Source organism: Hemiscyllium ocellatum, chromosome 10 (assembly GCF_020745735.1).
Source record: "Hemiscyllium ocellatum isolate sHemOce1 chromosome 10, sHemOce1.pat.X.cur, whole genome shotgun sequence".
Lineage (NCBI taxonomy): Eukaryota > Metazoa > Chordata > Chondrichthyes > Orectolobiformes > Hemiscylliidae > Hemiscyllium > Hemiscyllium ocellatum.
This window is the reverse complement of record NC_083410.1, coordinates 114,396,128-114,423,794: the sequence shown is the minus strand read 5'-3', so window position 1 is coordinate 114,423,794 and position 27,667 is coordinate 114,396,128. Positions and strand designations below refer to the sequence as shown.

Here is a 27,667-nt window from a genome sequence, read left to right as displayed (position 1 = left end):
ATAAAAGCAACATATTTGTTTTTTGCAAACAGATACAATCCCACTTCACAGTCATTCTGCCTTTGCATACTGATTTCACTAAATAAGTAATTTAGCACCTTTCTCTCTTATTCTGAAACTTCAATAAAAGACAACAAAACTCTGAAAATTCCCCTTTTTACCAAGATAACAAAACCTTATTCTGATAATTCCATAATTGGTGCCATAGAGGCACCAAGGGCAGGAGTTCAGAAAATGAAATGCCAGTTCAATAACTCCAGGTACCTGACAGCAAACAGATGCAAATATAAGCACAATCCACTCTGGTCCAATTTTACAATGTTACGATTAAGGTATTCTTGTTAACCGATACCGTATTGATTTCTCTCAGTAAATTAGCAGGGGAAATTAGGGCACAGCAAAGGTCAGTAGAACTAATTACAAACTCTCAGGCGTATAATTCAGACATTGAATAATTCATGCAGCCAATGGTGAAAAGCTAACAAGTTCCAGAAAATTGACAAAACTGTCATATATTGTGGTCCTCGCTGTTTCCAGCTGGGAATTATGGCCAGAACACATTTCCTCTGATATTCTTGCATTTCTCCATTTTAGTTGCAAATACTATTTCAAAAAAATTATAATATTGATAAACGTGGCACACAAGCATTCAATCAATGCATTTACAATTGGTGAATAATGACCCTCCTCCGCCTTTCCTTTCAACTAAAAGTTGTGGAGGTTTGTGGGGTTTAACACAGAGTCTATTTAAGAATGACAAGTGATATTTGCTTTCAGATATTCACTGTAGAATCGTTAAATATTGCATTTCACAATTTAATTAAAGACAGAGATTTCCATAGAGGGTATGCTTTCTGTAATCGTGGCAAACATTCCTGGTAATTAATTAAAACACAAATGAACCACTTCACCAATTTATCCCAACATTTGTACACTTTGTAGCTCTCTATAAACTTAAATGTATTTTGACTTTTATTCCTGTGATATATTCATAAAATTCCATTATGTGTGGTACTAACACAGTTGTTAACCCACTTTGAAAGGGATCAACAATATACTGAAGTAGTATACAAAGAGAATATGTGCGATGGAATAACCAGTGCATCAACAGAAATTAAACACAAAATGAAGAATATGAAATGAAGAACTAAATATTAGGTCATAAGATAAAAATCATTTCTTCTTACTATACCTGTTCAATCTTTCTTAGCAACTCCTGCAAGCTGAAGTTCAGGCCAATCATCGTTCTGTCTCACCTTGACACAGCCTACATCTTTCTGCAATAGGTTATCCCATTACTGCTGTTGTGCTGCAGTTTTACATCTGCAAGGAGATTCAACTCCTGCTTTAACCTGTCCTAATTTTTCTCTTATACACTAAACCATCAGATCTTGGTTCACATATTGGCAGTTTTACACATCCATCAATTCAAGAGAACTTGTCCAAAGATACCTAGATCCAGGATGCTCAGTAGTCTTCTACAGCTTTTAGTCATCTTCCATCGCGCTTTCATCCTCTTGGGCAGTTCTCACCTTAAAGTTTAGTCAAAGACTTCACTAATTCTAGTTTTTTGTGATGGCCCCGCTGTTTTTTCTTAATACACCCAATGATGGGGTCTGTCTGAATCAAACAGTTGGTCTAAACCGCTGACCAAAGGTCACAGGAGAAATTTTCGAAAGCACTTTCTGTGTAAAGATAACAAAGACAATCCTCGAATGGTGTCTGTTGTAAAATTTTATATCCAAACAATCACATCAACTGGGTTAGTCGCAGGGTAAGAAGGACCACAGCAAGATATAGGACTACTCCTACTGATCTGAAAGTTAATACTTGTTCATGCAAAAACACTTGGTTTTCCCAACTCCCTCCCTTTGCTAGAGGCTGAGAGTTCAGTGATCTGTGTCTGCTAGTCCGACTGTGCTTCCCTCCCTCTTACTAATGATTACTGCACTGCCTAGTTTAGTATAGGACCCTCAGCTGACATTCAACCGCGGAATTGAATGTCTGCAGTAATCTTCTATTCCCAGCTGCTGTTTATTATTTTAATCAGCATTCTGCAGCCTCCCTGTTCTCTGACGCTAGATACACTCCTATTTCCTGAGGCCTCATTTTTGGCAAGACTTCAGTCCTGGAGAAATAAGCAAAGGGCCAGACCCTGATTTAACAAAGACTAAACATACACACAAAAAACGTTTTGCAATATACTCCTGCTGCTGACTATAAGCATAAAACTCTATTTACATGAAAAACAGAGGTAAGTTTTCAGGTACAAAGATTTTATTTAATGTTTCAGTCAATGGAGTACTGAGCTGAAAAATACTTCTGTTATTTGTGACTGGCCTTCTCATTTATTTACTTGCTAATTAGTTTCTTTTACTTAGAGATAAGAAAGGTAAAGTGGGCATCGACTCAAAGGAGCATACAGCTTCACTCTCATTCTCAAGAGATGACTTGTGGTGAGTTTAACCTGAAGGTCACTAGGCCCCAGGCAAAGGCTTAAGCTGAAAAGTTGGAAATTGCATGGTAACCTCAGCCACTGCAGGAATTAAATCCTAGTTTTGGCATCACTCATAAACTAGCTGCCCAGCCAACTAAGCTAACCAAATTCCATTGTGTTCATCGATACTTGTACATTTAGTGGCACTCAAGGCTTGAAGCTACATTTGCACAGATTGCAGATAAGGAGACAATTCAAGCTATGGAGGTAAGATTCAGTCAAAATTAGAGAATCCCATGTTGTGCAATGGAACTCAGGCAGCTAACTGAATTGAGTGAACGTTAACATGCTGTAAAAATAAATGACATGATAAGTCCAATGAAAAAGGATTTTATTTTTTAAAACCTCCACTTTACTGAAGTTGTCAGAGTTAAAACCCTTTAAGTATTAAAGTTACCTGTAGGTATAAATTCATATACAGCTGAGAAAGGGGTGGCACAGTGGTTAGCACTGCTGCCTCACAAAGCTTCGCTCTATTCATTGCACTATGGTAAATGCTGGATCTGAAATTCACTTGCAAATGTCTTTTCATCAGTAATAATCTGTCCAGTCAGATGGGGTTACTGTACATTTCCTGTGCATTCCATATAAGCAAAGAATCACAGAGTGAAAGGATTTCTTTGTATGTTTTGTCAAACGCCCTACTCCGCGGCCCCACCGCCCCAGAGAGCAGGTGGGGTGAGAGGCTCTTCAGCGAGTTGTTGTGGACTTGTTGGGCTGAATGGATTGTTTCCACACTGTGGCAAAAGTGAGGACTGCAGACTGCACACTGTAGGGATTCTACAAATAGTTGAGGCTCAAACACAAATTTTTGCAGGATTGCACTATAATATGTGCCCATAATTTCTGCTCTCAATCCCCTTCCATGCCATGATGTTGAATGGTGGAACAGACTCGATGAGTTGAATGGCTTACTTATGCTCCAAAATCTTATGTTGGTATGGTCTTCCACTCTCCCTATTTCCTAACCAGGCCAATAATTTGCCTTTGCTTTCATGAACTCATACTTACCTATCCTTACTGACGTAACAGTTTCCAGTTCATCAGTGTTATCGATTTTTTAACATTTTATCTTTGATTAAATCCCTTTATGAGATCAGTCTGGAGGGGATTATGGTGTTGAAGGTGGACTACAGTCGATGAGCAAGATCTGACGTAGATGTCCTTGTTGCCCAGATGTTCCTGAGATAAGCGTAGGACTAGGGAAATGGCACCACTTTGGACCTGTTACATCGGGAGGGAAATCGTAGAGGATCGAGGTAGACTGGGAGATGAGAGTCGATGTAGGCTATAACCAGCCTCTTGAAGTACTTCATGATTCTGCAGGTCAGAGCCACTGGGTGGGAGTCATTAAGGTATAGACAAAAAGGTAAAATAAAGCAGGCAACTTTTTTTTCAAACAGAGTTGTGTTCACTGAATTTTTGGAGAGGCCTACATGTGGATGGTTAAAGGTTGTTTTCCCTAAAATTTATACACCAGAAGAAATTATACACGTGGAAGGACAGTTTTTTTTAACATCACTAAAGAGATTTTTTTAAATCGCGGAGAGGAGAGTTTTTTTTTGAAACAGAGTTGTGCTTATGGAGCTTTTGGAGAGGCCAATACATAGACGACTCTGGAGTCAGACTTTTTTAAAATCAGACGATTGTTAGCTGTCTTCTGACCTACTTCAGTTGTCATTTTTAATTCAATTGTTCAGTGAGTGGTTGATTATATTTAAGATTTAATTTTTTAAATTTTCTGCATGTTTGATATCCTTTATGATGTGGAGGTGCCGGTGTTGGACTGGAGTGGACAAAGTTAAAAATCACACACCAGCGGGTTATAGTCCAACAGGCTTATTTGGAAGCAGTAGCTTTCAGAACACTGCACCTTCGTCAGGTGCTTGTGGGGCAGGGTCATAAGACATAGAATTTATTGCAAAAGTTTACATTGTGATGTAACTGAAATTATATATTGAACAAACCTAGATTGCTCTTAAACTTTCATCCTTTAGAATGAGTTACAGGTTTCGGTTCATTAATATGTAAATCTCAGAACTTCTTTTAAGTCACATTCTCGAGATAACTTAAAGTTTTATTAAAAAAAAGTGACATCTCAGCTCAGACAATGTATTAAAGGTGTGAGATTAGAGTCTGTCTGTATCCCAATCTTGAGTCAGACTGGTTCTATTCCCAAAGTAGGAATTTATAAAATATAACATGGATTAACTGTCTGCAGATTGTTTCTTTTTGAGCAAAATAGAATGTGTCTGCTAATACAATTCTGCAAATGCAAATTCACCAAGTCATATGAATATCTGCTGCATACATGGTGGGTGGTGTCCCCACATGTAATGGTGGTAACCATGTCGACACTCTGACACGTCTTGCAGTGGTTGCCATGTCAGGGTTGTACAGTATTGTGGTTGATGCTGTCCTAAAGGCTGGGCAGTTTGCTGCAAACAATGGTTTTGTTTAAGGTTTGGCGGTTGTTTAAAGGTGAGAAGTGGAGGCATGGGGAAGGTCTTGGCAAAGTGCTTATCCTCATCAATAATGTGTTACAAGCTGCAGAGAACATGGCGTAGTTTCTCTGCTCCTGGGAAGTACTGGACAACGAAGGATACCTTATCAGTTGCATCCCATGTTTGTCTCCTGAGGAGGTCATTACATTTTCTTGCTGTGGCATGTCAGAACTGGCGATCAATGAATTGAGCAGCGTACCCTACTCTTATGAGTGCGTCCTTCAGTACCTTCAGGTGTTTATCACGTTTCTCCTCATCTGAACAGGTCCTGTGTATGTGAAGGGCTTGTCATATGTGTAACAAGAGTGCTGAAATGTCCATTGTGACAAGGAATGTTCCGGTTCGACTAGTCTGTATGTACTGAGTTTCTGTAAGAAATCTGTGGTGTTGTGACAGAAGCTGGGGGCCCTCTGTACATTACTCGTCACAATGGATGTTTCAGCACTCTACACCAGCATCCTCCATGATGACAGCATCACTGCATCTGCCTCAGTACTCAAAACCAACAACTGCCAATCTCTGAGCACCATGCTACAACTCATCCACTTCATTCTCAAACACAACGTTTTCACCTTTGACAGCTAGTTCTTCCTCCAGACACACGGAACAGCCATGGGAACTAAATTTGCAACCCAATATGACAACATTTTCATGAACAGGTTCAAACCAGACTTCTTTGCTGGACAGGACCTCCAGCCAGCACTATACATCAGGTATATTGACAATGTTAAAAATCACAATGCCAGTTTATAGTCCAACAGGTTTATTTGGAAGCACTAGCTTTTGGAGCACTGCTCCTTCATCAGGCAGTTGTGGAGAATAAGATTGTAAGACACAGAATTCATAGCAGAAGTTTACAGTGTGATGTAAATGAAATTATATATTGAAAAAGACCTGGATTGTTTGTTAGGTCTCTCATCTTTTAGAATGACCATGTTGGTTTCAGTTCTTTCATATGTAAATCGCAAAACTTTGTAAAAGTTACATTCTCAAGTGAACTTTAATAATTGGTGTCATGTCGGCCCAGATAATGTATTGAAGGCGCTAGCTCCCCTGTGTGAGGCTGTGTAACTAAGGTCAGACTGATTCTAATCTAAAAAAAAACAGATTTACAGAATCTTACATGGATTCATGCAGTTTTTGAGCAAAGTACAATGTTAAATGCAGAATTTTACATTTTGCCATTCGGCCTCGGATCTTCGGGTGACCAAGGTAGACTTCGGGATATGCAACAATGCAGAGTGGCTGAGCAGAGGCTGATCGCCAAGTTTGGTACCGATGGGGATGGCCTCAACCGGTTCCTTGGGTTTATGTCATACTACAGGTGACCCCACTACATTACACACACACACACACACACACACTCTCTTGCATACATGCGCACACGTAAACCATCCACATTCCTCTCACAGGCTTATACTCTGTCACACTCATGCACACATGCAAACACAAATGTTCACATGCACTCACACACACATAAGGCTATGGGGTGAATTCGCAGTTACAGAATTGTATTTACAGACACATTCTATTTTGCTCAAAATCTACAGGCAGTCAATCCATGTAACATTTTATAAATTCCTACTTTGGGAATAGATCCAGTCTGATTCAAGATTGGGATACAGACAGACTCTAACCTCACACCTTTAATGCATTATCTGAGCTGAGATGTCACTTTTTTAAATATAAAACCTTAAGTTTTCTCGCGAATGTGACCTAAAAGTAGTTCTGAGATTTACATATTAATGGATCAAAACTTGTAACCCATACAAAAAGACGAAAGATTTAACAGCAATTGGGGTTTGTTCAATATATCATTTCAGTTACATGACACTGTGGTCTTTTGCTATAAATTCTGTGTCTTGTGATCCTGCTCCACAGCTACCTGATGAAGGAGCAGCGCTCTGAAGGCTCGTACTTCCAAATAAACCTGTTGGACTATAACCTGGTACTATGTGGTTTTCAACTTTGATAATCTTTGGGTAAGGAAAGGTAGTTTGTTCATTTAGATACAAGATTCTATTGAAAGCTGCTTCTTTTTAGGCTTAATGTCACTGAGGGCATACAAGTGGCACAGAGTTACTTGTTTGGTAGATTTAGAGAAGTGATTACACAGCAGCGTCAGTCAGATAGATCAGATAGGAAAGGTGAGAAGGTCGTTTCGAAGTCTCCTGTAGCTATTCCTTTTATCAAATAGATATTTAGTTTTGAGTACAATTTAAATAGATAGTCTTTCAGAGGAAAATAGAACAAGCAATCAGTTCTCGGGCACTAAAAATGAATCTTACGTTAGGCCGGGTTTGAGAAAATTTAAAAGAATAATTGTTATAAAGGACTGTCCTGTCAAGGGCACAGACAGGAGGTTCTGCAGCAGCAAGCGTGAATCTAAGGTAGTATATTGCTTTTATGGTGCCAGGATTAAGGGCATCTCAAAAAGACTGAAGCATATTGTTATAGGGGAGAGTGAAGCTCAAAAGTGGTCCTCCCTGATTTGCCCCGGTGCCAATCACAAATGAGTGAAGGAATAAAAGGATAAAGGGGAGAAATCAATAGCTGAAGATGTGGTGTGATGTTCAGGGATTCAGATTCTTGGATCATTGGGATCTCTTCTGGGGCAGAAAAGACTTGTTCAAAGAGAATGGGGGGGATTTCACCTGAACTGGAAAGGAACCAATATTCTAGTGGGGAGATTTGCTAGTTCTATGGAGAGGGCACAGTGGAGAGATCCTAAGTAATACAGCACATAGAAAGATAGATGGGGATGGTTATAAATCTGAAAAGAACAAGTTAATTAGAAAAGACAAGTCAGAGAATGAAGTAACCTTGAAGAATCTAATGGAGAGCTGGATTCAAATAAAACCATGGTAACTCGTGGAATTTAAAGTCAATTCATAAATCTGGAATTGAAAATCTGGTCTCAGCAACGATGACCATCTGGTTCACTGATGTCCTTTAGAGAAGGAAATCTGCCATCTTCACTGGACTGGTCCATATGGAACTCCAGCATCTTAAAGGACTCTTAACTGCATTCTCAAATTGTTACTCAGTTCAAGGGGCAATTAGGGATAAGCAACAAAAGCTAGCTTTGCCAGTGATAAATACAACGCATGAAAGATTAAAGAAGACTAAAGATTAAAAGATTATCCCATCAGATAGATACCAGTTCTGATGGTGAAATACTACATCATCTTCATCATGTTCAAAGTATTAGAAATATATAGAGATTTACAGGTGTGTAAATGCCACTGCACCACCACTTTAAAGTCTAACTTCACAAATAAAGGTTTCAGCCCTGATGCTGATTCCTCTGAGACTCCTGCTCCTGAGCAGTTCTGAGCACTCATCATCCTGTGGCTAGATCAGAACATATATTTTAAGAAAACACTGTGCCAGGATTAGGTAAGTGATTCATCCTGTACTAAAACTATTTTTGCATTGTGCAAAACTTGTGCTCGGACTCATGGCTGCAGGCATAGACGTGCTAATATGTCTTCCTGGCAGCCATTCATTTCACTTGACGCCTATCCTTAAAGAACTAGCTCATCAGCTTAGTTCCATAAACGCAAAGGAAAAATTGAGAAGAGTAGTTGCAGGAAAGTCGTGTATCAAGTCTGGTCTTTAATAACTGAATGTAAGAGCGACTAAAACCTTGTGTATTGAGTATTTTTAAATGTAATTTAAATAAAATGTATTCTGAAAAGGAAAGTAATCGTTGATGAATAGCAGATGCGTTTCGCATACTTTTAAAATGTAACCCTTGTTCAGAAGAAAAGCACATTTTTCATATATTATGCAGTATGACCAGTATTATAAATGGACATTTCTCATTTTTGCTGATTACTGAGACATTATTTAATTTCATCATCTGTATGTATGACAAGGTTATTCATTCAGTAATCACAAAGCAATGTCTAAATTGACTGATCAGAACAGTGTCCTGTTATCAGCCTTGTCTGTGCTATATACAATAACTTGAATTCAGATAAGATTTACTAAAGTGAGTTAAACTTTGGATATGTTCCTGTAAATACTTAATTAATTAACACATCACTAGATTCAATAGAATATGGAGATGTATTCGTTTGGCATTGTATATTTCAAGAAAAATTTCTGTATGTGTCCATAGTCTCAATGCAAATGTTTCCAGTCCATTATTGATGCAGCATTTTAAGGTCCAGCGATCACATATGTACAATGAGAAAGCACTGTTTTTAAAAGAAAAAGCATTTGAAAGCGTGGCTGCAGTTTTGAAAGCAAGTGACCTTTTGCAGGCATCATGTAAACAACTAATTTCAGTTTGAGTTGCAAAATAAAAACAAAACAGGGTTGTTACACTCCTTTTAATAGGCCCAGTGGTTAGCACTGCAGCCTCACAGTACAAGATACTTGGGTTCGATTCTAGCCTCAGTCAACTGTTAGTGTGGAATTTTCACATTCTCCCTATATCTTTGTTAATTTGCTCCGGGTGCTCTGGTTTCCTCCCACAGTCCAAAGATATAAGTGAAAGTGGACTGGTTGTGCTAAATTGCCCATAGTGTCCAGGAATGTGTAGGCTTGGATGGATTAGCCATGGGAAATGTGCAATTTCAGGGTCCCAGGTCTTTTTCAATATATAATTTCAGTTACATCACATTGTAAACTTTTGCTATAAATTCTGTGTCTTACCATCTTATTCACCACAACCGCCTGATGAAGGAGCAGCGCTCCGAAACCTAGTGCTTTCGAATAAACCTGTTGGACTATAACCTGGTGGATTTTTAACTTTGTATACCCCAGTCCAACACCAGCATCTCCAAATCAATATTTTCCCTTTTTTTATTTCAGATTTCTAACATCTGCAGTATGTTTCCTTTATTAAATAAAGAGAAACTGTTCCTGCTCATAAATGAATTGAGAACTAGGGGGCACAGTTTAAAAGTGTTTTGCAAAAGAAATATATAGAGGTGAGAAAGAACTTTTCTTTAAACTGAGTAGTTAGGATCTGTAATGTACTGCCTGGAAGTGTGAGAGAGGCAGGTTCAATTGAGGTATTCAACAGGGCATTTTATGATTATTTAAACAGAAACAATATGCAAGATTACGAGGAAAAGGCAGAAGATTGGCATTAAGTCAAATGTTCAGACAGCCAATGCAGGCATAATGGGCCAAATGGCTAACTCCGAGACTGTAACAATTGTACAATCCAATCATTTGATACAACTTGTAAAATAATGTACTGACTTTTTAAAATCCTAAATGCAGTACTTTAAACTTATCCATGTAAAATTTTAGTTGTTAGTATGGCATTCTTGTACATATACAAATGTATTTTCTAATTTCTGATCTCAGATTTAGTCAAATCCTCCCCTCCACCAGTTTGTCATTGTGAGAGAATTTAAAAATGAACAGTTCACATTAAACTTATGAGACCATGCTGTTTGTGGTAACTACAAATAATCAGGATTTCAACACCCATTCCTCAGGCACCCCATCATGTACTCTAACCAGCTCCAATCTTGACACTACTCCTCAAATGAGAACTTGCTGCTTCAACCAATTTCAATCCATTCTTGTGTTTTGTTTTAATTCTACCATATTGAGCTTCAACAGCCCTGTTATGTGGAACTCTATTGAAGTTTCTTTTTAAAACCTAGGTATACAGGTATATCTGTTATTACATGTGTTTCATGAATACAAATTGGCTGTAACACAATTAACGAATTGTGAGCGCTGTTTGGATAATGCAAACTTTCTACTGTACAGAAATAGCGATCTTCTAGAGCATGATTTTCTGCAGTGCGGGGAGCACAACTGTCATGTTATACCTGTATATCAAATCAGCTATAATCTAAATGAATAGCAAAACAGATTCATGGGTCCAAATAATCTTAAACTATTTGTGGCTTGGAATTTCCACAGTCTACCTGGATTGTCACTTCCCGTAAAGGTCAAACTGGTCGATCAGCCAGGATTGCTCCATTCCAAACATCCATACTGGCCAGTGTTAATTAGGTTAGCTGTTAGAAACCATGAAGTACACTCCTAATGATCATTTCTTGTATTTTACTCAGAACTTGATTAAGTGTAAAAGATTTTAAGTTTTCTGGATCTTCATTTGAAAGTTAGCTTGTTTCAAACTTGCAGAACCAAGATCTTCCCAGAATATAACGTCCGTTTAACAATTACCAGCACCTCACAAATAAAATCCCTCATCTCCCTCAACACCTGGAATACATGCTATTTAAGCCACTTTCAGAACAAATGACTGCATTCTGAACAAAGCTTTGGGTTAATGGAAAGTATTTTATTTAAAGGACGTACTATCTTCTGAAACTCTTCGCCTTGCTTTCCTCTTTTCATCTCTAAATTGATGGATTGCCACAGCAGATACATTGAGATCAGGAACCAGAAACAAGAGGGATCAACATCATTAATATCCCAGAGTCCAACAGACTAGCTATTCCTAATGTTGAGATGATTTAACCTGGCCCCGATTATTAATTGAATCTAGAATTCTTTTGTTATAAACAGACAAGATATTTTAATCACATCAGGAGCAGATTAAATGCAATCAGTTATTTTAACACACTCTCATCAGTTTTAATTTTTTTTGTTGTTACTTCATTACTTTGCATTATTTCTTTATTGCATCAGGAGCCAGGCAACCAACAAATCATCTGATGTACGCTATCACTTGCAAGTATGTACTTCAGACCAGGTTCAATCTTGATTTTCTCTCTCCTTCTACTTTCAGGAATCCCGGTGTTTCTTTGCCTTCCAACTGACCAGTGTTTAAGCATATTGTTTTTCATACAGCAAAACATTACTTTTGAGCATAATATCCCCAAAATATGAATCTAGCAAATGAACAACTCAGGGTGATACAAAGCAGGAGCCACAAGAAATTCAAGTGGTGTATGCCAGCTAGAGTTATCAGAATTGAGAGTATGGTGCTAGAAAAGCACAGCCAATCAGGCAGCATCTGAGGAGCAGGAGAATCGATGTTTCAGGCATGAGCCCTTCATCAGGAATCCTTATGCCCAAAACGTCGATTCTCCCGTTCCTTGAATGCTGCCTGACCAGCTGTGCTTTTCCAGCACCACACTCTCGACTCTGATCTCCAGCATCTGCAGTCCTCCCTTTCTCCTGGCTAGAATTATCACATTAGTAACTCTTATTACAATTGCTAGCAGACTCCTGACACCCTCCAGGCATTGTTTAGAGAATCCTTTCTTCCAATTACTGTGTCAACAAACAAAATCTGAAAGTGGAATTGTATTCTATTTGTGTCAAATTTCAGAAGTACATTGGATTTGATGGTAAAGAAAGAGACTAAATCAGATACAACAGCCTCAGATAATCAGACAAGTTTTACTTGAACTAACTAAAGCGTCCAAGGGAAAGCACAGCACCAACCAAAGATGACTGCCAAACTACACAACCAAAAAACAAGCAGAATTTAAGATAAAGAAAACCATGATTAAACTGCTCTCAAGCTGGGCGGCACAGTGGCACAGTGGTTAGCATTGCTGTCTCACAGCGCCTGAGACCTGGGTTCAATTCCCGACTCAGGCAACTGACTGTGTGGAGTTTGCACGTTCTCCCCGTGTCTGCGTGGGTTTCCTCCGGGTGCTCCGGTTTCCTCCCACAGTCCAAAGATGTACGGGTCAAGTGAATTGGCCATGCTAAATTGCCCGTAGTGTTAGGTAAGGGGTAAAAGTAGGGGTATGGGTGGGTTGCGCTTCGGCGGGTCGGTGTGGACTTGTTGGGCCGAAGGGCCTGTTTCCACACTGTAAGTAATCTAATCTAATAGAATGAGCCTTGAGAACTCCATCCAGTTGGCACTGGGATACAGGGAAAAATCCAAGGAGCAGGAGAATCGACGTTTCAGGCATAAGCCCTTCTTCAGGAATGAGGAGGGTGTGCCAAGCAGGCTAAGATGAAAGGTAGGGATGAGGGACTTGGGGGAGGGGCGTTAGGAATGCGATAAGTGGAAGGAGGTTAAGGTGAGGGGGATAGGCCGGAGAGGGGTGTGGGTGGAGAGGTCGGGAGGAAAATTGCAGGTCAATTACAATCTTCCTCCCGACCTTTCCGCCCATCACCCTTACTTCACCTCCTTCCATCTATCACATTCCCAACGTCGTTCCTACCTTTTATCTTAGCCTGCTTGGCACATCCTCCTCATTCCTGAAGAAGGGCTTATGCCCGAAACGTCGATTCTCCTGCTCCTTGGATGCTGCCTGACCTGCTGCGCTTTTCCAGCAACACATTTTTCAGCTCTCATCTCCAGCATCTGCAGTCTTCACTTTCTCCTACAGGGAAAAATACCAAGTCTGGAGGAACAGCACAGCATACCCACAAAGCAATTCAGATTGTTAAAGGTTTGCTGTATAAGAAATTAAAGAAGTTTGACTTTACTGCTTACAAACTGGCTGGTGAAAACAAATCAGGCATTTCTAAGAGAAGGTTTAACTTCAACAACATATGCTCTGAAGAACCAAAACAACAAAACTAAATTTAAAAATCAGGTGAATTTATTTCACAATGCTCTTTAATGTATAAGTGTTTTGTTTGTCAGTTTCTAAACAAAATACAAGATATAAAACGGCTGTTTACATACAAAGATTTTCATCAAGTTTTCGTATTTAGCCAGAATATATTATTTATTAGAGGATTAAATTAGTCTTTTATGACAAAGCTGCTCATAATGTTTGTCTAAATTGCAACAGGTTAGCACTTTGGCAATGCTGGATGTGCAGAAATGCAAATTTTGTGATATTACTAAACATAATCACTGTGCTCATCCATTTACAAACCAAATGTTTTCAAAGATATTCTGCACAATTAAAAAAAAATCTGTTAATTACTGCATGTTTAATCTTTCAGGGTAATGCTTCTAAATAGTTTGTTTTTGCATGTTATAATTTTCAAATCAGATGGAGAGCAACAGTATTTCCTCTAAGTATTTCCAAACAACACAAAGACAGATTTGATCTTTTTTTGTGGCACAGAAGTAGAACAATTGTTGACAGTCTCCGAATGTCAGAGTCTTTCGGGTAATCTGACAGCATACTCACTACAACATGACTCTCAAGGCTCTACACAAATCAAATCTTCTCATTACTTCTAATTATTTTATGCAAATATTTATACAGAAGAGAATTTTACAATCAGACTAGTTGAATCAATTATTTTAGAGAAAAGCTGACAACGAACACAGAGCACACAGGCCTGACAAATTATTTAGGTCTCTGCCTACAAGTTCTAACTATTTCTTCATGAGAACCATAAATCTTTATGAATTACTAGATTTCCTTGACTACCTTGTCAGTATTTTGTAATAAAGCACATATAAATCAAAATCTTGGAATTTCCTCTCTAATTACATTGCATGTCTACCAACATCATATGGACAGCAGTGGTTTAAGAAGGCAACTCACCACCACCTTCTCAAGTGCAACTAGGGACAGGTAGCGAATGCTGGCCCAGCTAGTTGCCCATATCGCACAAGCGAATAAAAATTGTATACTGAAATAAAGGCACACAGTAGTAAGTCTAACCTCAGGTGAGCAAACTATTCAAAGCAATTCCGATGAACAAAATTCATCTGCACTCAGAGACAGGATAGTCATGATTTTGTTGAGGGGAGGTCATGTCTGACCAACTTGATTTAATTTTTCGAAGAGGTAACCAGTTATACAGACAAGGGCATTGTATTTGATGCAGTCTACAGGGACTTCAGCAAGGCTTTTGATAATATCCTGCATGGGAGACTGATTGTGAAGAGTCCTACTCTCTGAGGAAATTTGGCTATTTGGATCCAGAATTGGTTGAATAGCAGGAAACAGAAGTGATGTTTGAGGGGTGTTTTGGTGGCTGGAAGCCTGTGTTCAGTGGGGTTCTGCAGGGATCAGTTTTGGAGCTGTTACTGTTAATGGTATGTGTGAACAATTTAGAGTTGTGTGCAGTGAGGTTGATCAGTAAGCTCGCAGATGGTAGAAAAATTGGTGGGGTGGTAAATAGTGAGGAGGCTAGCTTTAGATTACAAGAGGATATAAGCAGGCTGGTCAGATTGGATGATCAGTGGTGAAAGGAATTCAACCTGGATACATGTGAGATGATGCACTTCAGCAGGACAAATACGGCATAGAAAGACATGATGAAAGGTGGGATTCTGGAAAGCACCGAGGAGACCAGGATCTTTGATGTGCGCTGGTACCTTAAGGTATCAGCTTAGGTGGATAAAGTAATTTAGAAGACACAAGGGATATTTGGGAGAAAATGATGACTGCAGGTCCTGGAGATCAGAATCGAGGTTGTGGTGTGGTCTGAGGAAGATGAGAATCAACATTTTGGGCATAATCCTTTCATCAGGAATTTTCCTTTCTTCCTGATGAAAGTCTTGTACCCGAAACGTTGATTCTTCTGCTCCTTGGATGCTGCCTGACCTGTTGGGCTTTTGCAGCACCACACTCAGAAGAGATACTTATGTTTACTAGCCAAGGCATCGAGTTTAAGAGTGGGGGTGGTGGTGGTGGTGGTGGTGGTGGGGGGGGGGGAAGGGGCAGTGTTATACTGGAATTGTACAAAACTTAGGCAACAGCTAGTGTAATGTGCACAGTTCTGGAATTACAGGCGTGTACACGTCGTAACTACAGGGGACAATGACGAGGATATTGTCCTAGGTGGAGACATAAGTTTAAGATACGGGGCATGAGGTTTGGAAGGGATGAGAGGAAAATCATTTTCACCACGAGGGTAATGGGAATTTGGTACTCATTGCCAAAGGAGGTTGAGGCAGAAATCCTCATAAGATTTAAGAACTATTAAGGTATGCACTTGCTATGTCAAAGCATTCAAGGCAATGGACCAAATGCTGTAAAATAGAATTAGAATAGTCAGGTGGTTCTTTTCCACTGACACAGACTCAGTGGGCGAAAGGGCCTTTTTCTATGCTGGAGACCTCTATGAGACTAGAATCAGCTCATGAGCGTAACAGGTTCTTCATAATAATAATAATTTTGGTTGAAGACATTGGCTGAAAAATTCAAATTCTACTACTGAACATGCCCATTTCAAGAAAATAGCTCAGTATGATACCCCAAGTGAGCAGTGATTGGAGAAAAGGATTTAATCTTATCACTGCTAGATACTGTTTCAACAAATCTCCTGTGCCATGTTAATGCTAATTGGAATGTATGTAATGGATTATAAAGTAATTTGAATGAAAGAGGGAGCACAAGGCAGGAATATGGGTATAAGTTAAGTAGTTGAGATTATTTTAGGAACACAGATTTACCAAGCTTTCACTGGACAAAGAGTTCACTAAAGATGGTAGTCACAAATCTGTAAACATGATTGGCTCAAAAACAATCAGCTCAGGATCACACTGGGTGCTAAACTAAACCTTTTAACATTTTTGACACATGCAATAGAATTCAACTGAGAGCTATTACTGTTTCCAGAAATATATACAGGTACGGCTGTAAAAACTGCACAGCTCTGAATAAAAGTTAATCAAATCACTACATCTCCTTGAACATGGAGCCATAGAGTGAGAGTCATACAGCACAGAAACAGTCCATGCCAAACATAATCCGAAATAAAACTTGTCCTTTCTGTCTGATTCTGGGCTATTTCCCTCCATACCTTTCCTACTCATGTGTCCATCCAAATGTCTTTTAAAAGTTGTAACTGTTTCCACATCCACCATTTCCTCAGGAAGTTAAAATGGCAACTTGACTGAAATTATTTGCATTGCACTAGAGCTAGTTATAGGTTAAACACGGACAACTCCCATTCATATGGCAACATCATGCAACCGATAAAACAGCTCAGAATCACAAGACACAGATTAATATTGAATGACCCAGGTAATGGTTGGGGGGGGGGAGGGAGGGTGAGTGTAGAATTTTAACGGAGCTATACAAATTGTACTACTCAAGGTTGTGCTAGGTTATGTAAATTAATGTTATGATGGAAACAGCATGGATTCCTAACTCAATGTGGCTGAAGTTAATGTTCTTTCGTGTCAAAAATCCAAACATTAACGTCAGATCTGGTGATACAGATAATAATGAATGTTGTGATGTTCAGTGGATATACATGATCACACTCATTCCTGCTATCAAACAGCACTTTCTAGACAACAACCTGCTCATTGATGCCCATTTTGGGTTCCACCAGGGACACTGTTGCTCCTAACGCTATGACAATTTTGGTCCAAACATGGACAAAAGCTGAATTCCAAAGCTGAAGCAAAAATAACTCCTCTTGACATCAAGGTAGCATTTGATTCAGCTTGGCATCAAGGAACCCTCAGAAAACTGGAGTCAATGGGAATCAGATGGGAAATGCTTCACCAGCTGTAGATGTGGACAGTTGTGGCTGTTGAAGGTCGATCAGTTCAGTCCCAAATCATCACTGCAGAGTTCCTCAGTATAGAGTCTTAGATCTAACTAGCTTCAGCTGCTTTATCAATGGACATAATTCCTTCACAAAGTCAAAAGTGGACATGGTTACTGATGACTGTAGTCCACGTCCAGATGTAGCAAAACCTGGGTCACATTCACACTAGGACTGATAAGTGATAAGAAAAGTATGCACCACAAATGTGTCAGGTAATGACAATCTCTAATGAGGGAGAATCTAAATCTCTTTACTTGACATTCAATTGTATTATCAACATTGAACTCCGCCATGATCAACATCTTTGGGGTTACAATTGACTTAAAATTCAACTGGATCAGCCATATAAATACTACGGCTAAATAAAGCTTGTTAGAGGCTGAAAATTCTATGTCAAGTAACTCACCTGCTGTCTCCCTAAGGCTCGTCATCCATCTATACAATATGGTCAGATGACATCAGGTTATGGTCCAACAGGTTTATTTGAAATCACAAGCTTTCTGAGCATTGCCCCTTCATCACCTGATTGTGAAAGCTTGTGTTTTCAAATAAACCTGTTAGGCTATAACCTGGTGTTGTCTGATTTCTGACCTTGTTCACCCCAGTCCAACACCAGCACCTCCACATTGTATTATATGATAGAGCATTCAAGAAGTTCAGCACAACCCTCTTTTCATCAATATTCACACTGGAAAAGGGCAATATTAGTGAGAATACAGAGATACAGGCAACAAGATTAAATGACATTGAGGGTTGCTGAAGATGAGGTTTTAGCAATTTTGGAAGATGAGATTCATCCTTGGATTCTCTAGGAAGCCAGGGAAGAGATTGTAGAGCCTTTGGCTTCAATATTTATGTCATCATTGTTGACAGGAGTAGTGCCAGAAGATTGTTCCCTTGTTTAAGATGGAGAGTCGGGACAACCCTGGTAATTATAGGCCAGTGAGCCTTACTTCGGTTGTTGATAAGGTGTTGTAAGAGATAGGATTTATCATATGGAAAGGAATAATTTGATGAAGGATAGTCAACTTGGTTTTATGAAGAGTAGGTCATGCTTCACTAACCTTATTGAGTTCTTCGAGAAGGTGACAAAACAGGTGACTAAAGGTAACGTGGTTGATGTGGTGTACATGGACTTCAATAAGGCATTTGATAAGGTTCCACATGTAGGCTATTGTACAAAATAAGGAGTTTTGGGATTGAAGGTGATTTAGCGGTTTGGATCAGAAATTGGCTAGCTGAAAGAAGGCAAGAGGGTGGCGGTTGATAGGAAATGTTCATCCTGGAGTTCAGTTACCAGTGGTGTGCCGCAAGGATATGTTTTGGGGCCACTGCTGTTTGTCATTTTTATAAATTATCTGGAGGTGGGTGTAGAAGAATGGGTTAGTAAATTTGCAGATGACACTAAGCTAGGCAGAATTATAGATAGTGTTGAAGGATGTTGTAGGTTACAGAGGGATATAGATAAGATGCAGAGCTGGGCTGAGAAGTGGCAAATGGAATTTAATGCTAAAAAGTGTGAGGGTAGTTCACTTCAGAAGAAGTAACAGGACTGCAGAGTAGTGGGCTAATGGTAAAATTCTTGGCAGTATAGATGAACAGAGAGATCTTGATGTCCAGGTGCATGAATCCCTGAAAGTTGCCAATCAGGTTGAAGGAGTTGTTAATAAGGAATATGGTGTGTTGGTGTTTACTGGTAGGGGGATTGAGTTTTGGAGCCCACAATGCCATGCTTCAGCTGTACAAGACACTGGTAAGGCTGCATCTGGAGTATTGCGTGCAATTCTGGTCATTGCATTACGGGAAGGAAGTGGAAGCTTTGGAAAGGGTTCAGAGGAGATTTATTAGGATGTTGCCTGGTATGGAAGAAAGGTCTTACAAGGAAAGGCTGAGGGAACTGAGGCTGTTTTCGTTGGACAGAAAAATATTGAGAGGTGACTTAATCAAGACATATAAGATAACCAGAGGGTTAGATAGGGTGGACAGTGAGACCCTTTCTCCTTGGATGATGAAGGCTAACGCGAAGGGACATAGATTTAAATTGAGGGGTGATAGATTTAGGACGGGGTAATTTCTTCAGTCAGAGTAGTAGGACCACGGAATGGCCTGCTTGCAACTGTTGTAGACTCGCTGATGTTAAGGGCATTTAAATAAGCATTGGACATTTATACCGAGAATAATGGATGGTGTAGGTTTGATGGGCATCAGATTAATTTTGCAGGTTGGCACAACGTTGAGGACCAAAGGGCCTATACTGTGCTGTAACATTCTATGTATGAGGACAAGGCAGCCCACCCAGTACATTCAATATTTATTCCCTCCACCACTGTACCATCAACAAGCATTGTTGTAACTCACTAAGACTCCTTTAACACTGCCTTCTAACGGGGTGACCTCTACCATTTCAAAAGGATAAGGGAGCAAATACATGGAAAGACAACCAACTGTAATTTCCCTTCCAAGCTACAACTACCCTGGCTTGAAATTATATCATAATTCTATCACTGCTGCTGGGTCAGACTCTTGGAACTCCCTCCCTAAAAACATTGCAGGTGCTCGTGCCCCAGATAGACAGCAAGAGTTCCAGAAGGAGGCTCACCATCATCCTCTCAAGTGTATAAATATGGACTCAGCCAGTGATACTCTTAACCCATCAAAGAAGAACAAGGAAATCAAGGGGAATTCACAAGAGGTTACCACTAGAGATCTGCAAAGGATGCAAAAAGCTGCAAGAGCTCAGCGTTAGCTGTGCTGTTAGTTTTTATTAATCCATATATGATGATGTGGGTGTTATAGAGTCATAGTGTACTATAGCACGGAGACAGGCCCTTCAGCCCAAACTGGTCAATGCAGACCAAAACGTCCATCCACGCTAACCCCATTTCCCTGCAATTGGCCTATATCCTTCTAATCCTTCCCTATCCACGTATTTGTCCAAATGCCTTTTAACTGTCAATGTACCCACCTCAACCACTTCCACTGGCATCTCAGTCCTTATGCTTACCGCCCTCTGCGTAAAAACGTTGCCTCTCCAGTTCCCCATTATTCTTTCCCCTCTAACCTTAAACTAACCTTGACCTCTAGTCTTCGATTCCCCAATGTTGAGAAAAAGACTGAGTGCATTTACCCTATCCATGCCTCTCATGATCTTATACACCTCTATAAGGACCCGCCTCAGACTCCTAAGCTCTAAAGTAAAGAGTCCCAGTGTGTCCAACTCTCCTTATAACTCAGACCATCGAGTCCAGGCAACATTCTTGTAAATTTCTTGTGCACTCTTTCCAGTTTAATAATATCTTCTGATAACAAAGTGACCAAAACTGAATGCAATACTCCAAGTGTGGCCTCACCACGTCCTGTACATCTGTAATATAACTTTCTATACTCAGTGCCCTGACTTATGAAGGCCAGTGTGCCAAAAGCCTTCTTCACTGCCCTGTCGACCTGTGACTCCACTTTCAGAGAACTGTGAACCTGAATTCCAAGACCCCTCTGTTCCACTACACTCCTTAAGGGCTTACCATTCACTATCAACCTCCAACCATGATATGACTTTTCAAAATGCAAGACTTCACACTTATCTATATTAAACTCCATTTGGCACTTCTCAGCCCACTTCCCCAGCTGGTGAAGGTCCTGATGCAATTTCTGAAACTATCCACGATACTGCCTATTTTAGTGTCACCAGCAAACTTACTAATCATGCCTGGCACACTATCATCCAAATCATTGGTATAGATGATAAACAGAAATGGCACCAGCACTGACTCCAGAGGCACTCCACTAGTCACAGGCCTCCAGTCCAACAAGCATCCTTCCACTATCCCAGCAACTTACACCTTTTTAATCATATCTGTAATAATCAGCAGTTTTTATACAACTTGCTCAAAGACTTCAAAACATTATTGGTTCTAGTCTAAATTTTAAAAGTTAGTATTTGGAGCAAAAAAGTACATAGCTATTCATAAATAATAGTGCCATATACTGTCAGTACCTGTATCCTGTTAACAGGTCAGGCCATTAGATAAGTCAGTTATCATATAAACTTGATCCTATTTTCAAAGATACCACTCAATCTCTTCCAGACAAGCCTAACTAAATATTACTAACAGTGCTGATAATCTGGTAGCTTCATGATTGTTTCCTTTGAAGACTACTGAACAGATGAAAAAGACCAGAATAATTTCTACTCAGGCAACTGTTAAAATTCTTCATTTCACAGGAACTGAGAACATCTTAGCAATATGCAGAATAACATTCTTTTTCTAACTTTATCTTTCTCAGGCGCCTTAGCCTGCTTTTTTATATTGGAGGTAATATATAGTTGGAGGGAATTCAGTAAGAGATTGATTCACAATCCCAAAACAAAATGATGCCAAAGGGCGATATTCAGAACATGAAAACATACACCTTTTTGTGTTTTGCAATGACATAGCCATAAGATTAGATTAGATTAGATTAGACTTACAGTGTGGAAACAGGCCCTTCGGCCCAACAAGTCCACACCGACCCGCCGAAGCGCAACCCACCCATACCCCTACTTTTACCCCTTACCTAACACTACGGGCAATTTAGCTTGGCCGATTCACCTGACCCGCACATCTTTGTGACTGTGGGAGGAAACCGGAGCACCCGGAGGAAACCCACACAGACACGGGGAGAACGTGCAAACTCCACACAGTCAGTCGCCTGAGTCGGGAATTGAACCCGGGTCTACAGGCGCTGTGAGGCAGCAGTGCTAACCACTGTGCCACCGCGCCGCCCTTATTACACAAAAGAATGCTTGGATGCCATCACTATACAGAGGAACTTCGAATATCTGAATACCAATTATCCAAAAATCGGATTATCCAAAAGAGATCTCAAGGTCCCAATGGAAACGTTACATCAAATATTACATTACACTGTTTCCAACAGTGATCGCGTCTTTTGTTTACAGTGATTAAACAGGCACCAAATGACTGATTGCCCACCCTCTCTCTCTGCCCACACTTTCCCTGGAGTTCTACAGAGGGGTGTACCCTAAACCCCCCTTCCCCAGAAAACCTCTCCAACATTGTCCTTTACAGGGCAGAGGTGGAACCTGTCAAACAGTTGCAGTAAAATGTTGTGTGTGGCTATGTGTGTGTGCTATTTGGAGACTTACCCAACATAGGCAACTGCAATAGTCTTGTTGGCGTACAGTCCAGCTGCCCAGGAAAGGGGGCAGGTGTGTACGGGGTTGGGGGTGGGGGTTGGGAAGTGTTGGGGACAGGTGGTGGTGTTGGATGGGGTTTGAGGGCAGGTAGAGGGTGGGGTCTCACGTGTTATATGGTGATAGAGCGCTGTGTTGGATGGGGTGAGGGGGCGGGGGGCTTGTATGCTTTGTGCTGGGGCGGTGTTGGGGGCAGGGTCTCACGCACTCTGTGCTGCTGCAGTCTCCTGAATGGGGAGCAGACTTTAAAAACTCCAAGCCCCAGAGGAAAGGCATTTAATCGATTAACCGAATAATTGATTATCTGAACGAAATAGTGCATGCACATTTTGTTCGGATAATCGAGGTTCTCCTGTATATAGCTCTTATTTTGGGCAAATGATTTATACCTAAAGCTGTTTTCCAAAGTTCCCACCTTCTGCTTCACATTACCAAGTTGGCAGGGATCCTAGAACCAATGAAACATTTCAATTTGGGATCAGTTGTATTGTCAATTGACACTAGAGTCAAAGTCGTACACCACAGGAGTAGACCCTTCAGTCCAACTTGTCCATGCCAACCAGGTTTCCCAAACTAAACTAGATGCCTGTATATGGCCCATATCCCTCCAAACCTTTCATATTCACAGGTGTAGTGGACAGCGAAGAAGGTTATCCCAGAGTACAACAGGATGTTGATCAAATGGGCCAATGGGCTGAGAAGTGGCAGATGGAGCTTAATTTAGAAAAATGTGAGGTGCTGCATTTTGGGAAAGGAAATCTTAGCAGGATTTATACACTTAATGGTAAGGTCCTAGGGAGTGTTGCTGAACAAAGAGACCTTGGAATGCAGGTTCATAGCTCCTTGAAAGTGGAGTCACAGGTAGATAGGATAATGAAGAAGGCTTTTGATATGCTTTCCTTTATTGGTTGGAGTACCGAGTATAGGAGTTGGGAAGTCATGTTGCGGCTGTACAGGACATTGGTTAGGCCACTGTTAGAATATTGCGTAAATTCTGGTCTACTTCCTATCGGAAAGATGTTGTGAAATTTGAAAGGGTTCAGAAAAGATTTACAAGGATGTTGCCAGGGTTGGAGGATTTAAGCTATAGGAAGAGGCTGAACAGGCTGGGGCTGTTTTCCCTGGAGCGTCAGAGACTGAGGGATGACCTTACAGAAGTTCATAAAATTATGAGGGGCATGGATAGGATAAATAGACAAAGTCATTTCCCTGGGGTCGGGGAGTCCAGAACGAGAGGGCATAGGTTTAGAGTGAGAAGGGAAAGATATAAAAGAGACCTAAGGGACAACTTTTTCACGCATAGCGTGTGGAATGAGCTGCCAGAGGAAGTGGTGGAGGCTAGTACAATTGCAACATTTAAAGGCATCTGGATGGGTATATGAATAGGAAGGGTTTGGAGGGATATGGTTGGGTGCTGGTAGGTGGGTCTAGATTGGGTTGGGCTATCTGGTCGGCATGGAAAAGTTGGACCAATGCACATGCTGTACATCTCCATGACTCTAACTGTTGTAACTGTACCTGCATCTAACACTTCCTCCAGCAGTTCATTCCAGATGCAAACCACCTGTGTGTGAAAAAGTTACCCTTCAGGTCCCTTTTAAATCTTTCTCCTCTCACCTTAAAAGTACATCCTCTAGTTTTGAAGTCTGCCACCTGAGGGAAACGATCTTGTTTATTCACCTTATCCATAGCCACCATTTTATAAACCTCCGTCAGGACGCCTGTCAACTTTCTACACTCTAATGAAAAAGGTCACAGCCTATTCAGTGTATCATTATAACTCAAACCGCCAGTGCTGGTAACATCCTAGTGAATCTTTTCTGAACCCTTCTCCAATTTAATCATATCCTCCCTATAGCAGGGCAACCAGAACTGTACACAGTACTGCAAAAGTGGCCTCACCAACGTCCTGTATAACCTCAATGTGACATCCTAACTCCTATGCTCAATTGTCTGAGGCTGAAGAATGAACTTATAGAGGTTTATAAAATCATGAGGGGTATGGATAGGGTAAATAGACAAGGTCTTTCCCCTGAGGTGGGTAACTCCATAACTGGACAGCATAGGTTTAGGCTGGGAGGGGAAAGCTTTAAAAAGGACCTAAGGGACAACTTTTTAAGCAAAGGGTGGTACACATATGCAATAAGTTGCCAAAGGAAATGGTGGAGGCTGGTACAATTACAACATTTTAAAAGGCATATGGATGGGTATATGAATAGGCAGGGTTTCAAGGGATACGGGCCAAGTGCTGGCAAATGGGGCTAGATTAATTTCGGAAATATGGTCAGCATGGACGAGTTGGACCGAAGGGTCTGTTGCCGTGCTATACATCTCTATGACTCTCTGACTCAACGAAGGCAAGAATGCTAAATAACTTCTTAATCAATCTGTCTAACTGTGATGCAACTTTCAAAGAATTATGTAACTGAATCCCTTGGTCTTTCTGTTTGGCAACTCTATCTAGGGCCCTCCTATTAACTGTATAAGTCTTGCCCTTATTTGTTTTACCAAAATGTAATACGTTGCATTAAACTGCTGCTACTCCTCAGCCAAATGGCTGAATTATTCAAGATTCCTTTGTAATTTTAAATGCCCCAAAATTGATCATTTAACTTCAGCAACATTAAAAAAATTATGAAATAATGAGGTCATCTATCAGGATGCCTTTTTAAACAAAGTTGTGAAGTGAGGGCCTTGGAAGCAGTTGTAAATTTGTAAGGTGCTAAGGATCTTCAATGAATTTCTGCTGTGTATCTTGCAGACAATACACACTGCTGCTACTGAATATCGGTGGTGGAGGAAGTGCATGTTTGTGGATGTGATGCAAATCAAATGGGCTGGTTTGTCCTGGATGGTATCAAGTGCATTGAGTTTAGTGGAGCTGCATCCATCCTGGCAAGTGGAAAGTATCCCATCACATTTCTGATTTGTGCCGCATAGATGGTGGACAAGCTTTCGGAAATCAGGTGGCGAGTTACTTGCTGCAGTATTCCTTGCTTCTGACCTGCACTTGAAGCCACTGTGTTTATGTGGCGAGTTCAACTGCATTTCCAGTCAATGGACACCTTAAGGATGGTGATAGAGGAGGATTCATTGATGATGACACCATTGAATGTTATGGGGCAGTGATTAGATTGGCTCTTATCAGGGATGGTCAATGCGTGGGATTTGCCTGGTACAAATGTTACTTGCAACTTCTCAGGCCAAGCCTGGAAATTGTCTAGATCATATTGCATTTGAACATTTGAGACAGAACACAGAACATTGCAGTGCAGTACAGGCTCTTTGGCCTGTGGAACCAATCTATCCTACACTTTTCCATTTTCTTCCATATATTTATCCAAAGACCATTTAAATGCCCTTAAAATTGGTGAGTTTAGATCAGAGTGGTGGTGGAAAAGCACAGGTCAGGCAGCATCCGATGAGCAGGAAAATCGATGTTTCGGGCAAAAAGTCCTTCATCAGGAATAGAGGCAGGAAGCCTCCAGGGTGGAGAGATAAATGGGGGTTTGGGGGGGAGGGGGGGAGGAGTTGGGGCTGTGGAGAAGGTAGCAAAGAGTACAATAGGTGAATGGGGTTGGGGATGGAGGTGATAAATCAGAGAGGAAGATGGGGGAACGTAGCAAAGCGTAGTGAGTTAAAATTGGTGAATCTACTACTGTTGTGAGCAGTGCGTTCCATGCCCCTACTACTGAGTAAAGAAACTACCTCTGACATCTGTCCTATATCTATCACCCCTCAATTTAAAGCAATGACCCCTCATGCTAGCCATCACTATTCGAGGAAAAAGGTTCTCACTGTCCATCCTATCTAACCTTCTGATTGTCTTATATGTCTCAATTAGGTCACCTCTCAACCTTTTGCTCTCTAACGAAAATTTCTCTCAATTCCTTCAGCCTTTCCTCATTAGACCTTCACTCCATACCAGGCAACATTCTTGTACATCTCAGTCAGGAGACCGCTGCAGTCATTTTAGGTCTTTCCAGTCCATGAAAGTTTCTGATCTACAAATGAGATGGTGGATGTTACATCAAAATAGCCTGTATTTACCTTAATTCTTTGTGGGCGGCACGGTGGCACAGTGGTTAGCACTGCTGTCTCACAGCGCCTGAGACCCGGGTTCAATTCCCGACTCAGGCGACTGACTGTGTGGAGTTTGCACATTCTCCCCGTGTCTGCGTGGGTTTCCTCCGGGTGCTCCGGTTTCCTCCCACAGTCACAAAGATGTGCGGGTCAGGTGAATTGGCCATGCTAAATTGCCCGTAGTGATAGGTAACGGGTAAATGTAGGGGTATGGGTGAATTGCGCTTCGGCGGGTCGGTGTGGACTTGTTGGGCTGAAGGGCCTGTTTCCACACTGTAAGTAATCTAGTAATCTAATCTAATTCTATCAGTACTACAGATCTAGGAGAAAGTGAGGACTGCGGATGCTGAAGATCAGAGTCGAAGAGTGTGGTGCTGGAAAAGCACAGCCGGTCAGACAGCATCTGAGGAGCAGGAGAATTGGCGTTTCGAGCATAAGCCCAAGAGGGCTGCGAGATAAATGGAAGGGGAGTGGGCAGGGGGAAGATGGCTGAGATTGCAATTGGTAGATGAAGGTCATAGTTTGGAGAGGAGGGTGGAGCCAATAGGTGAGAAGGAAGATAGACAGGTTGGACAGTTCAAGCGCGGGGCGATGCCAAGTTAGAAGGTTGCTTCTGGGATAAGGTGGGGGGGAGGGAAATGAGGAAACTCGTGAAATCCACATTTGATCCCATGTAATTGGTGAGTCCCACAGTGCCATTTCCACCACCTACAAACAGACCTCACCAAGAGGGTTATATTTCTTTCTCTCCCCCTAACTGCATTCCAGACAGACCATTCCCTCCATGACTTCTTTGTTAGATCCACGGCCCTCACCGTCCCACACTCCACTCCTGACACCTTCCCCTGCCACCCCAAGAAGTGCAAAACCTGCGATCACACCACCCCCCTCACATCCATCCAAGGCCCCAAACGATCAATCCACATCAGACAGATATTTACCTGAACTTCCACACACATCATCTACTGCGTCCACTGCTCCCGATGTGGTCTCTTCTACACT

The 27,667-nt window shown here is 41.0% G+C and overlaps 1 protein-coding gene across 13 annotated transcripts in view; it reads right to left on the bottom strand.

Moving 5' to 3' along the window:
• Positions 1-27,667, bottom strand: part of LOC132819922 (utrophin-like) — a 751,240-nt gene that overhangs the window by 231,050 nt on the left and 492,523 nt on the right. Inside the window, exon 1 of one of the 13 annotated variants that reach the window (XM_060831909.1) lies at positions 1,193-1,919. The exons of the other annotated variants lie outside the window; for them this stretch is intronic. Coding sequence (XP_060687892.1) covers positions 1,193-1,243 — 51 coding nt within the window. The 5' untranslated portion in view covers positions 1,244-1,919. Of the gene's footprint in view, positions 1-1,192; positions 1,920-27,667 lie in introns of those variants that run through there. 13 annotated transcript variants of the gene reach the window in all.